At 56.9% G+C, this 17,011-nt stretch overlaps 1 protein-coding gene across 2 annotated transcripts in view; it reads left to right on the forward strand.

Annotated features, from left to right (window-relative positions):
* Positions 1-2,982: 2,982 nt before the first annotated feature.
* Positions 2,983-17,011, forward strand: part of LIMD1 (LIM domain containing 1) — a 67,649-nt gene continuing 53,620 nt past the window's right edge. For both annotated transcript variants that reach the window (XM_025885544.2, XM_025885545.2), the window contains exon 1: positions 2,983-5,037. In XM_025885544.2, coding sequence (XP_025741329.2) covers positions 3,639-5,037 — 1,399 coding nt within the window. In that variant the 5' untranslated portion in view covers positions 2,983-3,638. The remainder of the gene's footprint in view (positions 5,038-17,011) is intronic.

Genomic DNA, 17,011 nt, shown 5'->3' on the forward strand with positions numbered 1-17,011 from the left:
AACAGAATGTGGGACATCTCTCATCCAACAAAACAAAACATTATCGGTAAACACGAAAACAAAACCATCCATGCGCTGCCTACTGATCGATAAAAATATTGAGCTCTTCAGTATTTTTGCTTTTTAAACAACTGATGTGCAAGGACTAACACATATTTTGAGATTCTAATCAACAGATGTTTCCAAGCACACAGAGCAGACAAAACTGGCCTACAGTAAATAATCACGGCTGGGATTCTAAATGCTGGGCACAGAATGGGAAAACATGTCTGTCTTTTAAATATTAAACAGCAGTGGTTGAATATCCAGTGGGTTGCTGGCCATGTCTGAGTACCCCTTCCTAGGAGTACATTATGTGGTTTGAAGCTCATGGGATGCCATCTTTACAAGCTGCTCTGTAAAGGTATAAGGTACTCCACTGACCGAGAGCGGACAAGCCAGTCCGGTGAGAAAATATGCAGATGGTAGGTTCAGGTGTCTGTGTTTAGTTGGTGGAGAGGTTGCAGTAGCTTCTAGAACTGCAGGGGGGATGGGGAGTAAAACTCATGGCTTCTGAGCCCTCCAGGCAAGGCAAAATGAGGGTTGGAGTAGGGAGCAGGTAGGGACCAAGGATTATGGGCCCAGGCACTGCTGCCAAGTTAGCATGAAAAGAGAAAACTGGTTTACAAGAGGCCCTGGCAGGTGTTTGTAACTCTAGTACCAGGGTTCCAGCTGTTAGAACTGAACACCCAGGAAGTTGGCTCTGGGCTTGTCGGTCTTCACACAGGGATGGCCACGTGCTCCCGGCACTTTGTCAGCTGCATCCCCAATACTCGGGGGTCAGGGAAAATGGGCCACAGCTTGCTTGCTTGCTTGCTTTCTCTCTTTCTTTTTCTTTCTTTTTTTTTTTTTTAAGATTTTATTCATTCATTTAAGAGAGAGAGAGAGAGAGCACAAGCAGGGGGAGCAGTAGAAGGAGAGGGAGAAGCAGGCTCCCCGCCAAGCAGGGAACTCAATGCAGGGCTCCATCCCAGGACCCTGGGATCATGACCTGAGCCAAAGGCAGACACTTAACCGACTGAGCCACCCAGGCGCTCCCCCCCCTCCGCCCCCCAGCATCCAGTATTTAATAAGCTCCCTAAGGAATTCTGATGCATGTCCAAGTTTGGGAACCACAGGTTTAGACCAGTTCCAGGTGATGCTGATGCAGCTGGCTCCGGGACCATACTCTGAGAACCAGTGTTCTAGAAAGTTCATAAGCCTATCACTCACTTTGTGAGGAAGCCCAGTTATTAATGAATAAGTATTACTTAAATACATAAGGACTGTTTAATAATAATGATCTCTGAACAGGGGGATTGTGGGCAACTTTTCAAAAAGTTTACGCATCTTTGTATTGTTCAAAGTTGCTGTCATAAACAGGTATTACTTTTGTAGATAAAAACATTAAAAGGCTTTGTAAAAGTAAAAATACCTCATCCTATATAGTTCTCTACTGCAGTGCTTCTTCCACTGTTGTGCAAACGGAGCACCGGGGAATCGTGTTAAAATGAAGATCCTGGTGTGGTAGGTTGGATGGGGGAGGGGGGAAGTCGTGAATTTCTGTATTTTCAACAAGCATCCTGGTGATTACACACAAAGCACTTTTATGTATATTACCTTATTTGTTCCTTGCCACAGTCCTGGCAGACAGTCACTAAATCACTTCTTCAACCATCAGGAACTACTGTGTACCCGTCATTGGGCATACAGATAACAGTCTAGGGAGGCGGAAAACCAACCGCCCACCAAACACACTGCATGTAAACAGATAAAGAATTATAAATAGTGATCAAGACCGATCAGAAAATAAAGAGGGTGCCTAAAAGGAAGGCCTCTAGGAGGAGGTGATTTCAGCAGACATGGGAAGGATGAGCCACGGTAAGTTCACGGTCAGGCTCTGGACAGACACGAGGAAGCTCCTGCGGCTGGAGCACAGTGGTGGAAGGCTCCCAAATCAGGTTGGGGAAGGCCCTGGCAGGGAGCTGATTTCAATCATCTAAGCCCGGGAAAGCACTGAGGGTTTAAGCAGGAAGTGACTAGTCTGGTATTTGCCTTAGGATCACTCCGGCTGCCCGGGTGCGCAATGACACCTCTCCAGGGTCACCTCGGAGTTGGTGCAGAGAGCGCCGGGCCATGCGGGGGCGCCCTGGAGTCAGGCCCGGCCCCCCACCGCGGTTGCGCGGACCGGGGTGGGGGGATGGGGCGGGATGGCGGGTTCAGGAATCCCCATATGAATGAGTCGTCAGGGTGCGTGTTTTTATTCTTGCGCTGAGCGCCTTAAAGGCGCGCCCTCTGGGGAACAATGTGACTTTTTTTTCTTTTCCCCCTTTCAGAGGACCTGGGCTCCCATGTTGGCATCTCGGTCGCTACCCCTTCTATGCCTTAGTCTGCCCACCTGTTAAAGAGAACTTCGGGCCAGCCCCGGGTGATATCCCGGGCCTCCGATCGCGCACCTCGGGCAAGCCGGGAGGCTGGCGGAGGCGGCCTCGGGGGCGCACGGGGTTGACTGCCCCCCCCCCCGGGAAACTGAGGCACGGTGGGGCGAGGAGCGCGGGTCCTCGAGACTCCCGCAAACTCCCAAGCGGCACGTCGCGGGCCCCCGCAGGCTGCCCGGGCCACCCGCCAGCGGTCACCGCGCGGAGGCACCCCCCTCCCTCCCGCCCAGCGCGGCCAGAGGCGGGGCCGGACCGGACCCCGAGAGCGGGGCCCGGATCGCCGGGGGCCGAGGTTGCCGGGGCAGCCCCCGCGCGATGCCCACTCGCCGGCTCTGACGCAGTCCCCGCGCCCTCCAGCCCGGCCGGGGTGCGGGCGTTGGGGCCACGCGGCTAGGCGCAGGCCCGCCCCGGGGCGCCCGCCCGCCGCCGCCGCCGCCGCCGCCGCCGACCCCGCCCCTCGGCCGCCTCCCCCGCCTCCGCCTCCTCGCGGCCCGGGACGTGCCCCGCCGGCCACCGAGCGGCGGGGACTGCGTCCGGCGCGCTCACTTCCGCGTCCCGCCGCCCTCCGGCCCGCGCGCGCCCGGCCGCCGCCGCCATCGGACAATAGGCCGCCCGCCGCGGCTGCCGCGGACTTCCTGCCCGGCCAGTGCGCCCCTCTGCGCGCCCCTCTCCGCGCCGGCCCCGGAGCCGCGAGCCCCCAGCGCCCGGGACGTGCCTGTGCCTGCGGCCGCCCGCACCTCTGCTGCGGCCGGTCCGGCGGCCTCCACCTTCTCGGCCGAGCCGGCTGCCCCCGGCCCCGTCCCGCGGCTGCTCTCGGCGTCGGTTTCCGAGTTTGGTTGCTCACGGAGGAGATTGGGTTTTTTTTTTTTCTAGTTCTTTTTCCTTTTACGATTTTGAAAAAGAAAAGAACGCACAGCAGGCTGGGACGGTGAAGCGCCACCAGCTGGCCCCACGTGGACACCTCTGAGGGGAAAGGGAGTTGGAAGCGAGCTTGGTCCAGCTGGCCTCGAGGCCTCAACTTCTGCCGGACTCTGAGGCCTGGGTCATGACTGTCACGCCGGGCCGGTGGAAGGCTTTACCTGTCCCGGGCTGGACTTGACCCTTGCCCTTCAGCAGCGGACGCTCCCCCGACCCACACACACTCCCCGGACGCCTCGCTAGGCTCCGACACCCGTCTGCGACATGGATAAGTACGGCGACCTGGGCCTGGAGGCCAGTAAATTCATTGAGGACCTGAACATGTACGAGGCCTCCAAGGATGGACTCTTCCGAGTGGACAAGGGGGCAGGCAACAACCCCGAGTTTGAGGAAACACGCCGGGTGTTTGCCACCAAAATGGCCAAAATCCACCTCCAACAGCAACAACAGCTCTTGCAGGACGACACCCTGCCCAGGGGGAGCAGAGGCCCGGTCAACGGTGGGGGCCCCCCAGGCCCAGAGGCCCGCCGGGAAGCCAGCATGAGCAGCAAGCTGACCGTGGATGGTGCTGCCAAGCCCCCTCTAGCTGCCTCGACAGTGGGTCCTGGTTCAGTCACCTCCATGGCCCCCGGGCAACCCTTGTACCCACCCCAGGAGCAGAGGGCCAGGCCCTATACCCGCAGCGCAAGCCACGGCAGCCAGGACTGTGGCTCCAAGGAGAGCCTGGCAAGCTGGGAGATGTCTGCCTTCCGCCACGTGGGCCCCTGCGAGGATCCTTCCTGCCTCACGCACGGAGACTATTATGACAACCTCTCCTTGGCAAGCCCAAAGTGGGCTGATGAACCAGGAGTGTCCCCCAGCGTCAGGCCGGGCGCAGGGAGTGGGTGGCCTGGCCCCCCAGGGACGGACGCACCACTGCCCAAACCCTCCAGGGACCATCCCCTGTACCAGCCTCAGCTCTCCCCGAGCTCCAGCAAGTCACTGGAGACCGGCCAGGATGGTGGTGGTGGTGGTGACCGTGGTGATGAGAAGCCGGCTGGGCTTTGGACTACCGCCGCCTCCCAGCGGGTGAGCTCCAGCCTTTCTTCCCCAGGCCCAGAAAATGGGGCCCACCTGGGGCCCCCTCAGCCCAGGCCCCCCTCTTTCTTAGCACCCTTGGCCCAGAGCTGCCCCAGCCAAGGAGCTCTTCCAAGAACAAACTCGGGGGTGGGGAGTGAGGCTTCAGGCACGACGCCCAAACCCATGGTGGACCCTCAACCCTGGTTCCAAGACGGACCCAAATCTTACCTTTCTAGTTCTGCCTCATCATCCTCACCAGCCAGCATGGACAGTTTGCAGTTGGGTGCGGCCCCTGGGCTGGGTCCCAAGCCAGTCTGCACGGACGCTGGCATTGGTCCCAAGCTCAGCCCCACCAGCCTTGTCCATCCAGTGATGTCCACTCCGCCTGACTTATCTTGTAAAGAAGGTCCCCCTGGCTGGTCGTCGGATGGCAGCCTGGGGCCTGGGCTCCCGGAGAGCCCCAGCCCCCCCAGGGTGAGGTTGCCCTGCCAGACCCTCATCCCAGGCCCCGAGCTTGGGCCCTCAGCTGCCGAATTGAAATTAGAAGCCCTCACCCAACGTCTGGAGCGTGAAATGGATGCGCACCCGAAGGCCGATTATTTTGGTGAGTGAGAGATTGGTGGCGTTGCCCACCGTGGGTGACAAGGTCCCTGCATTTGGGGAGGTGCTCCCCATCAGGGATGCTGTAGCTCCCCTTGAGTGCCATGCCTTTTTTTTTTTTTTTTTTTTAAATGTGGTTTCCTCTTTTGGCTGCATCTTCAGATTCAGAAACTTGAAAGCATCCCTGAGCAGAAAGCGGATCTTGCAGCTGGGGATTACCCATGTGCATGGGGGGAAGCGGGGCAGGATGGCTCATGACTGCTCTCAAAAAAGGGAAATGCCGTGACTTTGGGTTTCAGGGGTTTCGGGTGTGCCCCAGAGCCTCTCGCAGTGACTGGCTCGTGCAGGACTGGAATGGGAACAGCTTCTGGGGTCCAAGTACCCCTGTGGGTTCCATCCACTGGCGGCTGGGCCAGGCAGGTCTGGCTATCTGAGGACCAGTGGCTGGGCAGGGGCGCTCTCTCTGGCCCTGTGTGTGTGTGTGTGTGTGTGTGTGTGTGTGTGTGTCTGTCTGTCTGTCTGTCTGTCTGCAGGTCCTGTGTGCAGTTGCAAGACTAACGTGGAAGGCTTTGCTCTCGAGCAATAGTGGTTCTCAAAGCGTAGTCTCTGGACCAGCAGCACCCCTTCACCTGGGAACTTGGCTAAAAAGCAAGTGATGTGTTGACTCTCGGGGAAATTTGAGACTTGTGGGACTAGGTGTCTCCGAACTGAACTCAACCCCCACCTCGGTTCCAGCCCGAAGCCAGGTGACACCTGCAGCCCCAGCACCCGGTGGGATGGAAGAGGCTTCCTTGCTGGTGTTACAGTTTCGGGGTCTTGTTTTAGTCTCTTTCTCAGACCTTGAACTCTTCGCGACTGCTGGCATCAGCTTTTTCTTTCGCTCTGCACAGGGTTTGGAGGCCGCGAGAAAGCATATCTGTCGTTCTGTGGAGTCATGGTGTCTTGGTCTCATCGGAGAACTAACCAGAAGGCCTATTTTTAGAAGAGTCTGAGGGTTTTTGTCTCCCCCGCATTTTTTGAACTCTCGAGGATTGGGGTCACGATCTCCCCCTCTGAGGCCTGAGAGCCTTGGGAAGAGGAGTCCCAGGAGGGTGCCCGCTGGGCCCCCGGAGGAGGGCAGGGCCGAGGAAGGCCGTATTGCTGTCAGCCCTCCGTGAATGACTGGCTCTGGCCCGAGGTGCTTGGAGGGACTGGGTCCCGGGCGCCCATGGCAGCGCGGTGGTCCGTAGCCTCCTGAAGCCTCATGGGACCAGCCCTCATGGCACAAAGGGCACTGAGAGGTTGGGGTGACTTTGTTGGCTTATGTTCCAGAGCACACAACACCATCTCACTGCTGTCTCTTTCCCTTTGCAGATTCCCCCCCCCCCACCCCGGGGGATCACACTTAGCTGGAAATACTGTAAACTGGTGCCTGATTTTTAATTCAGAGCTCATTAAACGACAAAACAGTCTTATTTTGTCAGGCAGGCAGGTTTACACACCGGATCCGGGCAGAGGTGTTCGCTAATCCCATTCATTCAGCGTGTGTTTATTGAGCACCTGCCTTGGACCGTGCCCTGCTCAAGGCCTCAGCATACACAGTGAACAGGACAGACAGCAAAGTGAAGGAGACAGGAGGCGGACCAAATACACAGTCAAGTACTGGGGAGAGATACAGGTCAGGTCGAGGAGGGGATGGAGCCTCTGGGCCGGTGTTGGCAGGGAGGTTTCCAGTTTTAAGTCAGGAGACGAGGGAACACCCCATCAGGAAGGTGGCATTTGAGGAAAGGCCTGAAGGAGGCAGCATCTGCCCCAGGGGAGGGCGTTCTGGGTGGGCAGACAGCAGGGGCAAAGGCCCTGGGGCCAGTCTGTACCAGGTCCCATGCTGGACAATTACCTTCTACCATTTAATTTACTAGTTGCAACCACCCTGGGAAGCAGGTTCTGTCATTAGGCCTGTTTCACCGACTAGGACAATAAAGCCCCAGGGAAGTCAGATCACTTAACCGAGGCCTCCCAGGTGGTGGTGTTGGACGTAGCTGCGAGTCAAGCCCCACAGTTCACACGCTCTGCCCATGCCCCTAACCAGCATCGCCAAGCTGCCTCCCAAGCACAGATGTGGAAAACTGTTTTGTGTCTGTATTTGTTTGTTTTATGACTTTGTTTTTCATCTTTAATTGAGGTGAACATCATGCACCACAAAAGTAGCCATTTTAAAGTAAACAGCGGCATTTAGCACATTCAGTGTTTTACAAACACCAAATCTAATAGTCTCAAAACATTTTGATTACTCCGAGAGGAAACCCCGTACCCCTAAAAAGCAATCGCTCCCCATTCTTCCTCCCTCCCAGCCTCTGGAAACCACCCAGATGTGCTCTGTTGCTGTGGATTGACCTATTCTGGATAGTTCATGTAAGTGGACTCCTCTTTTATTTTTTGCCTAAGCATGATATTCATGGGTAGAAAACTCAAAAGACCACAAAAAAACCACCAAAAACAAACCAAAAGCCGCACAGTGAACAGTGAGTGTCCTTCCCACCTGGGCTCCTAGTCAAGTGCCCCGGGTGTCATGGATATTCGTGGTGTGTGTGTATGTGTGTGTGTGTGTGTGTGTGTGTGTGTGTCAGCCCCCGTGCTCCATGCCATCCACCTGCTCTTTGCCTTTGCCACAGAACGGGGTGTCTGGACGTCAGCGTGTGTTGAGCAGGCTCAGTGTGACCGCTGCGTGGATGTGCCCGGGGTCACGAAGTAGCTGTCCCGGTGGACCTTGAGAAGGGCCCATCCGCAGGGTGCAAGCCCAGCTGTGGGAGGAACCCCCAGCGGGGGACTGTGGGCCTGGGGCTTGCTGCGCTCTCTAGTTGCTGTCTGCAGAGTCGTGCCGGGGCCTGCGCAGCCCAGCACACAGGAGAGGGCCTGCCCCGCACCTGCTTTGGCGGCCGAGCTTCTCTCGGCTCTCTCGTGGCTGGCCGCACCTCCCGTGGCCAGCCGTGTGGCCGAGGAGAAAGTCTCTCGTCGGAGCCTCTGGCGGTCAGTTCTTGGCCTCGCTCTGCTGGGGGGCCTTGGACAAACCCTCCTGTCTTCTAGGCCTCCCCTCCCCCGATCTGTGGTGCGAAGCATCCGGCCCTGCTGCGGGGCTCCCCACACGGAGGCCTTCCCTTCCTTCCCTAGATCTGGTGTCCTTTGAATGCCCATGTCTGCCCGACACCTTGCATTTCTTGAATTAGGAGGAAATTTTACTTCCAAGTAGAAGAAGGGCTCTCGCTACCAGGCTCTTGCCAGCAAGAAGTAGGGTGAGGACGCCATTACCGTCAGAGTTGACGCACGTCTAGCCAGAAGCCCAGCAAAGGAGATGTTTGGGTTGGTTACTTAGGCCCCTTCCTGTGGCCACCAGGGGCGTCCCTGTGGGTGTTTACACTGTGGGAAGACCTCAGGCTCTTGCCTTTGAGGACACACGGGTCTGAAGACACCTCACTTTCCAGTAACTGATCTGCTCACATCCAGGGACGCTTCTGGCACTTTCCTTGGCCGTCTTTGTGGGGTCGGTACCATGTGGTCCCAGGGGCTGCTTCTCCCCTTCTTTTTTCTCCGTTTTTCCTCTGTGGTCTCTTGGTGTCTTTCTGCCCGTGAGGACAGAGGCCAGGACAGATTCTGGATGCTGCTTGGTGAGTGTCGTTGCTTTGACCCCCATGTGGCGCCTGCTTTAACACCACTGTTTACACTGCAGAGGAAGGGAAGAGGTCACTGTGCCTTTTGTTGACTCTTTCCTGGCCTTTTCCACCACGGCATCCACTGTCTTCCTCCCATGGGTTCCCTCCTCCCTTCCCAAGGAAGAAGGATACAGAGAAGCCACCTGTCACGGCCTGGGTTTCCCGGGAAGCTGACTCAGACAGTGGGGCGCGCAGGGGGCTTCTGAGGGGGAGCCCTTGGGAGGAGGGGAGGGACGCTGGAGCGGGCAGAGGAAGGCTCTGGCCGCAGTGCGGGCCTGATGGGCTTGGGCCTAGCCGCAGGGAGCGCGGAGCTGGAGAAGCCCTTCAGAAACGTCCCCACTTGGGGGGAGCTATCTGAGCCTTCATGCTCCCCCCTTGATCGGTCATCAGGTGTGGGCCGTCCTGGGAAGGGCCTGACCTCGGGGGAGGCGGCCCTGGGCAGCAGGGGCAGAGCCCGAGGGGCTGACGGGTGAAGCCACTGCCTCAGAGTGGCCACGAGAGACCCCGTCCTCAGGCACATGAGACCCCTCGTACAGTGACCCTCGGGCTCCATGACTCTGATCCTAGCGACTGTCTAGGGCCCTTGGCGTGGTAGGCTTTGGGGATGTGCCCTGTGTTACCCTTCACAGTCAACACCAATAGTCTCTGTTCCCGGGGGAGAAACTGAGGCCCATGACTTGCTCGGGATCACACAGGTGTAAGTGGTGGCACTTCACACCAGTTGGGCTCTGACCGCTCCCATGGGGGACCTGCTGGCCTGTTGCTATTTGTCCCTCCAGATTCCCTCTGTACACAGCTGCTGCGGGGGGCATCGGTGGGCTCTGAGCCTGGAGGACCTGTGCCTTCCCTCCGGGCCGGGGGTCTGGGGATCCGTCACTGCGAACGCCACCTAGGAGAGCACCACACTCTGCCCTGGGGTGGAGGAAGCTCTGCCGGGCTTGGTCAGACAGTGGGGTGGGAGGGTGGGGGGGTAGAAGAGGTTGGTTGTGGGGTCTCTCTCACCCAGAGAGTGAATGGGCGGGCTCCTCCCCACCCTGCACAGAGACAGGAGAGGCTGGTTCTGTCCTTGGTTTTTCTGTTTCCCCGTGGACCTTCTGGATGCGGCGGCCGACCCGCCTTTGCCCGGGAGCCTGTAAGCCGGTGTGACTCCTCCCGGGACGGGCCCCGCCCCCGCTGGCGGCCGGGGAGCCCGTCACACCTGATTTCATTTGACTCACAGCCGTCCAGACAAGGACCGTGTAAATAAATGTCCTATCTGCTCCTTCCCAGTGTACAGTCTCGCAAACCTCGAGTAGCACACGGATTGTCTTAATGCCCCTTGAAGCACTCCCTATCCGACTTTATGAGCAGCGATGCTTGAAATGTGGGGCTTACATCTAGCCCCGAATGAAAAATTGAGGGTGGTTCCGGAGCACTTTTCCTGGCAAGAGGAAATAACATGGGGCAATCCTGTAATAGGGAACCCCCCCCCAGGATTCCAGGACAGAGGCCTGCCTGAACCCTAGAGGCCCCCATGACCCCTCCAAATACAGGCATTTCGGTAAAGCCAAACGAGGGGCTGAAGTAGAAGAGAAGGTGCCAGAAGCTCCTGAACCATCTGGCTCTGAGTAGCTGGCAGGACCAAGCGTGGTTCCCTGGGGAACTTATACCCAGATTCCTTTCGGAGACCCTGAGCCACAGTGTGGACCTAACAAGCCCTGCTTTCGTTGCTGCGGAAGTAAATTTCTTTTCTTTTTCTTTTTTTGGTAAAGATTATTCGTTTATTTATTTGACAGAGAGAGAGAGAGTTAGCGAGAGCAGGAACACAAGCAGGGGGAGTGGGAGAGGGAGAAGCAGGCTTCCCGCGGAGCAGGGAGCCCGATGTGGGGCTCGATCCCAGGACCCTGGGACCATGACCTGAGCCGAAGGCAGACGCTTAACGACTGAGCCACCCAGGTGCCCCGGAAGTACATTTCTGATCCTCCGGGTAACTTGTAAATGCCGCCCCAGACACACTGAGCTCAGGGGCTCCATCACACCAGCCTCACTGCTGGGCCCTGAGCTCCTGGAATGTCCCCCCACCCTCCAGGGCCCTTGTCCTTGCCCTTCTCCAGCCAGCGTCCTTGTGCCTGGCACAGAGGTACCTGCCCCTGCGCCCCCACTCCAGGAAGGGGGGGTCTCCAGCTGGAGCCCCGACGTCAGGTTCCCACGGCGTCGGCCAGGTCCCGTCACACACCGTCTCTCTGCCGTCCTACCTCCTTGGGACGGTATATTTCTGCTGTATTCCTCTGTGACCAGGAAAGAGTGTCTTGTTTTTTCCATTAAGAATCCACAGCATGAAGCTGACCTTCTGACATGGCAGTTCTTGCCAGAGGTTTAAAATATAACTTTGTTATGTTTCTTTACATTTTTTAAAAAGATTTATTTATTTATTTATTTGAGAGAGGGAGAACATGAGCGGGAGGGACAGAGGGAGAGGGAGAGAGACTCTCAAGCAGACTCTGGGCTGAGTGCGGAGCCCTATGCGGGGCTCCATCCCACGACCCTGAGATCATGACCTGAGCTGAAACCAAGAGTTAGATGCTTAACTGACCGAGTCACCCAGGCGCCCCTTCTTTACATCTTTTGATTTATGACTCCCACACAGGATGAGGACCTGTGGAAGAAAGGCCCGATTTGGGGAGTGAGGAAACCAGGCGCTCTGAGCCTGATCCTACCAGTAGGCCGAGGCGTGACAGTGGCCAAGCCGCTCTTCCTCGGTGCAGAGCCACGCTGACCTCTGAGGGCTCGTCCTGGCCCAGAGCTCTGTGTCTGTGATTCTGGGTCCCATCGGATGCCTGGCTTTTAGCTGACTGAGTAACCCAGGGACGGGGCAGCCTCACTGTCAGCAGCGGTGAGAGCCCAGAAAGGCGGGGACTGGATGGCCTAGCCTTCCCTCCCCCTCCCAGACCTCTGCGGAAGCAAGGCACAATTTTGTATTTTAGTTATGGTTACGTTGCCTATTGCAAATGGTAAGCATTTTTACTTCAGAGTATCTGGAAAATACATACAACTGAAAGAAGAGCCATGAATCACTGAGGTGCCTGCCACCCTTAGGATAATCAGGGTGAAGATTTTCTGCAGAAAGCTTCCAGTGTGGAGCTGCGGCCAGAGCCCGCCGTGACTCAGGGTGCGTCATGCACGGCTGTTCTTGGCTCTCTGGCCCGATGCAGAAGCATTTACTCAGCCGAGGTCACTCGCTGGGCCCTGCAGAGTGTGTCTGAGCAAAGTGGGATGACGGAAGGAGAGACGTCTAGGAAAGCATCAAAACACAAGGAGCCCCTGGTGTTATGTCGGTCACCCGCCCTGGAGGCCTTTTGGAGGCTCTCATTCTAATGAAACGGGGGGTCCTCAATTCGGGGGACAGCAGGTAGCACTGGCTGTGGGGCTTGCTGGCCTTGATTGACCTTGATTTCCCTGGCATGCCCCAGGCTTCTCATTGGACTCGTGTGATGGCCTTGGTGGTGCTGGGTCAGCAGACGCTGGGCAGGGTCCGTCAGGGGCCCACGTAGCAGGTGTCTGTCAGAGGAATGGAGGGGCTTCATTTGGGATGTGAAGGGAGAAGGAAGGGGAAGGGATTTGTATCTGGGGTTATGGCTCTGAGATGGTTGTGCTAAAATGAGTTGCTGTGTGCACAGGTATTGGCTTGTTCAGTCCTTCCAATAAGCCTGTTTCACTAGCCCCATTTTATAGGCGGCCCAGCTGAGGTACACAGAGGTTAAGTAACCTGCTGAATACGTGTATTGAGGAGCTTGGCTGAGTCTGAGGTCTTTACTCTGCTGTGCTGCCTGTCAGTCCTGGGAGCACAGTGGCTCTCTGACAAAGGGAACTTTCGGGGGGAGTGCGGCCCTGAGTGGGTCAGGGCTGAGGCCGTCCCCTTCTGTGGTGGAGCCGTGAGGGCGGCAGGGCACGGAGGGGCGCCTGAGCTGGCTGGTGGAGCTGTGCCCGCACCAGCCCCTCCCTGCAGGCCCAAGGTGGAACCATGAGGTTCAGAAGGACACCCACAGGCCACGCAGCGACCTTACCTGCCCACGACCCCTGACCCCCTGACTTCTTGTGTTCCTCTGATGGGTGTGGGTCAGGACCAGCAGGCCACGCTCTCGGGGAGCCTGTGACACCCGCCAGTGTTGTGGGCAAGGGTAGGGGTGTGCTGGGATGCCTCGGCCTGAGGATCAGTGTCAACCCCGGGACTGGGCGGGGATGCTTAGAACCGAACATGGGATGAAACGACGCTCAGAGTCCAACTGGCAAAGTGAACAGAAACCTTACCCAACAACAAAACAGGCCTCCCGAATTCCCAAGGCGCATCAATGGCAGGGTAGGACTTGCCAGCAAATATTTATATCTGCTCCAGGTTTTGTTTCTCCTGTGTCCCCTCCCAGGGAAACCAGCTGGACATGGAATGCCAGGGTCACGTTGGAAGGCTGGAGACTTTCTGCTTGAGTGTTTCAAAGGGAATACTTTAGGGTCCGTGGCCAGGCTATTTTTAAATGTTGAGAGCCATGAGTTTAGACTTGGCCAAGTTCCTTCCTCATCTTTCTCGGCCTGTGACTCAACTCTGCGTGTCCCAGGAGAGCGAGGACTGGTTACTCCTGGTTACTAAAAGTCTGTTGGGAGCCTCTTGGGGACCTCCATCCACACATGCATTTGCAGTATGTAGAACATTCTGGAAGCCTGCTCTGAGGCCGTCTGTCGTTGTAGAGAAGGGGCCTTGAGTTCGTGTGTACCCGCCCTTCAGCTGACCCTGGGAGGGGTAGAGACCCAGGTAGTTTGAAGACGAGTGGACAGGGCACCCCTCCTACAGTGCCGGCCCTGAGTCTGGGAGTGAGCCCACGTCACAGCAGGCTCTGGGCCGGACAGCACGTGGCAGTCATTGCGGCGTGCTGAGATAGTAGCCTGCTTGCCTTTTGCTGCCTGAAGCCTCCCTGACCGTAATAGCAGCCTCCCTTCCGGGAGGGTGGAACCGACTTGTGGCCACATCTGCTCACATGACAGTCAGGGCTCGCCCAGGGCCTCGGGGTGGAGCTTTTGCATCTGCTGAAATGTCCCTGTCGTGTTCCTCTCTCCCCCACGGTGGCTTGCATTGCTTCCTGGTGGGGCAGGGAGGTACTGAATTTAGAAAGAGGGACTTGGGCGCAGCCCCCTGGGGCGTTTGCTGACAGAGGTCCCTTCACCGTAAACATGCTGGTGGCAGGAGAGCAGGAGGCGGGCGTGTGCCAGCTTGGGCATCTTGCTTCGGTTTTTTGCCCTTGGACTCCTCACCTCTATAGAGACTGGACGTCCTGAGCTTGTTATAATTCTGTTCCCTTCTGGGCTGCGAGCCTCCGGAGCCAGGGATGGGTCAGGGCTGTTGGCCAAGAGGCCTGGGATGGGCCGTGTGTGCAAAACGCGTGTGTCAAATGGACACACCCCCAGTAGCAGGCGAGTGGTTGGTGAAGGCAGGCACTTCTTTGAGTTGGCCCGCCGGGTCCCTCCATGAGATCAGTGTCCCCAACCAGGGTGACACTTGCACTAATAATGCTTGGCATCCTCGGTCTCACGGAGCCAAAACTACATTTTTTTGGGAAAAAAAAAAAACCCTTAAGCTATATAAAAAGCAGCACTTAAATAAGGAAAATGAGGAAATAAAACCAAATATTTAGTGGTAAGTTTCAAAATACAGAATACAAGGCCTGGCCTGCAGAAGAATAAAGGTAAAATGTCCTGGTTACAGTGCCCCCGTTTGCTCAGCGATGGTGGACTGAGAAGCTGTGGATGCCACAGATGTCATTGCTCTGTCCCCTCGTGCCCGGTGGTGGCTGTGACGCCCGGACAGCCTAGCGGAGCGGAGTGCTGAGCTGCTTGGGCCAGGACTTGGGTGACGGGACTAGTGGCAGGTGGGCCAGATGGCTGAACCTCCAGCGTCTCTAAACGTGGAGACGTCCTTTTCCTTGGGGCAGACTTGAGGCTTGGCCCCGTTTTGCCGAGAAGAGACAGCACGTAACCCGGGCGAGTCTCTGGATGGTTCCTGTCTTGCTTGGTCACGTGGAGCTCTGGAGTCCTGAAGCTGGGATTGTGGGTGGGACCCCTGAGTGGGTCACCTGCCCCCACCTGCCCCTCACCCCAGCCCTACCCCAGACTCTTCACCCACCTCTGTCCATCACCACATCCAGTTCTAAGCCCAGAGAACATACTCCCTCGGCAGTCATTATGGAACACCTACTGTATATGGGAGACGGAATTAGGATTTGCGGAGCTTCCTTCCTCTGCTGGAATGTGGGCTCCATGAGAGTGGGGTGTTTGATCTGTTCACCACTGTATCCCAGGGCCCAGGGCAAGGCACGGCACACAGCACTTGTTGAACGAGTGAGTGAACCCCCTGGCCAAAGGGGGAATGGGACGTTCCCTGATTCCCTCCTGAGTGCCGGGCGTCGAGTGGGGATGTTACCGCTGGGGTGGACACACGCTCCGGAGCCAGTCCACACCCCTCACGCACATGCTAGAGAATGCTAGGCAGGCAGGAGCACCAGGCTAGCCGTCATAACCTCACCCTGACCAGGAGGGACTCATATGAGCTCTCCCACGTGGTGGAAGGTGCTTCGGGTAGCCTTCCGGACCCTGGAGGTTGGGATGCCAGGGTTTGTCTGGGTGGAAACTTTGCAGGGTTCCAGGAACCAAAGTCCTGGGGAAGTTTGGACGGGAGCAGGTAACGTGCTGGCAGACATGTGGGTTCTTGGCCAAGAAGACGTTCATTGTTATACCAAAGTCAGAATTTGAGGAACTGTGTGTGGGCTCTGGATCTCCCCTGGGCAGATGCCTCGACAGCCTCGTGCCTCAGTTTCCCCACCAGGAAAATGTGGACATGGCCGCTGAGAAGACTAAATTAGTTAGCAGAGATCTGTACTGGTGAGTTTGGGGGCCGCTAGCCATAGGCAGCGGCCAAGCACTTGAACACGTGGCTGGTCCGAATGAGATGTGCTCCAAGTGTGAAATACAGTCTGGGGATTTGAAGACTTGGCGTGGGAAAAGAAATGTAAAAGAGCCCATTAATATTTTTTACACTGATTCTGTGTTTAACCAAGAATACTTTGAATGTATTGGGCTAAGTAAAATAGGTCTTTAAAATTAGTTTCACCCATTTTTTGGAAAAGATTTTATTTACTTATTTGACACAGAGAGAGAGAGCAAGAGAGCACAAGTAGGCGGAGCGGTGGCCAGAGGGAGAAGCAGGCTCCCCGCTGAGCAGGGACCCCAATGTGGGACCAGATCCCAGGACTCTGGGATCACAACCTGAGCTGAAGGCAGGTGCTTAACCGACTGAGCCACCCAGGCGTCCCAGTTTCACCCATTTTTACTTTTTAAGTGTGGCTACTTTAAAGTGTAAATTTGCAGGCAGCCTGTGCTGTTTTTCTGTCAGTCGGGGATGTGCTTCCTGAAGCATTTAGAATATGGCCTGTGGTAATTGCTTCCTGTATAGGCACTTAAAATTATTGTTTGCCCCCAAATATCAAACCGTCTTTACCTTGTCCCATCTAAAAGCCATGCCCAGTGGGTTTGTTCAGATCCACAAATGCTTAAACAAAAAGATTGTAATAGGTCCAATTGCCACCCCCCAAAACGAGCGCACTGAGGCCGTATGCCCGCTGCAAGAGGAGGCAGGACGGCTCTCACAGCCCCTGAAGTGGGTGTTTTCTGATGGAGGAAGAAGGTACTCTGGGGTCTGAGCAGGTAGTCGTGGTAGCTGAGCCAGTTTTCCAGGACCTTCGTAACACATTGAGTCTGGTGAGGACAGGCGGAGAATCCAGGGAACCGCTGGTCCCCTTGCTGTCCTTAGAGAAATGAAAGACAGTGTTTCCTGCAAGCGAGGTGGGAGAGGGCCCTCTGGGATCGGGCTCCGCTGGGCCCCAGCCGACAAGGGCCCAGAGCCTGCACCTCTTGCTGGGCTCTGGAGGCCTTGCCTGGGTGTGGGGAGAGTTGCCAAGTTGGGTGGCCTTCCAGGCAGCCTCCAGAGGCCTGATTGTCTGCGGCCTGTTCTGGCATGGCTGACACCTTCCTCCCTGGCGGTGGGGCTTAGACAGAGGCCCTTTGGTGGCTGGCCTCGGAGGTCAGGTCACTTTTAGAGCCAGTTGTCCCTCTTCTGCCCGTGGCCCCCGGCTGCCACCCCTCAGAGCCACCCATGCCTGCGGTGGGTGTGTGGGCGTGGGGAGCGGCTGCTCTGCCCGAGTTTACAGCCAGAGAGCAGAGGAAGCAAGGGCAGCAGGCAGCAGGAAGAAGGGAACCGATGCTGAGTAAACC

Source organism: Callorhinus ursinus, unplaced genomic scaffold (genome assembly GCF_003265705.2).
Source record: "Callorhinus ursinus isolate GAN/ISIS: 27379988/994484 unplaced genomic scaffold, GSC_fseal_2.0 scaffold15, whole genome shotgun sequence".
NCBI classification, from domain to species: domain Eukaryota; kingdom Metazoa; phylum Chordata; class Mammalia; order Carnivora; family Otariidae; genus Callorhinus; species Callorhinus ursinus.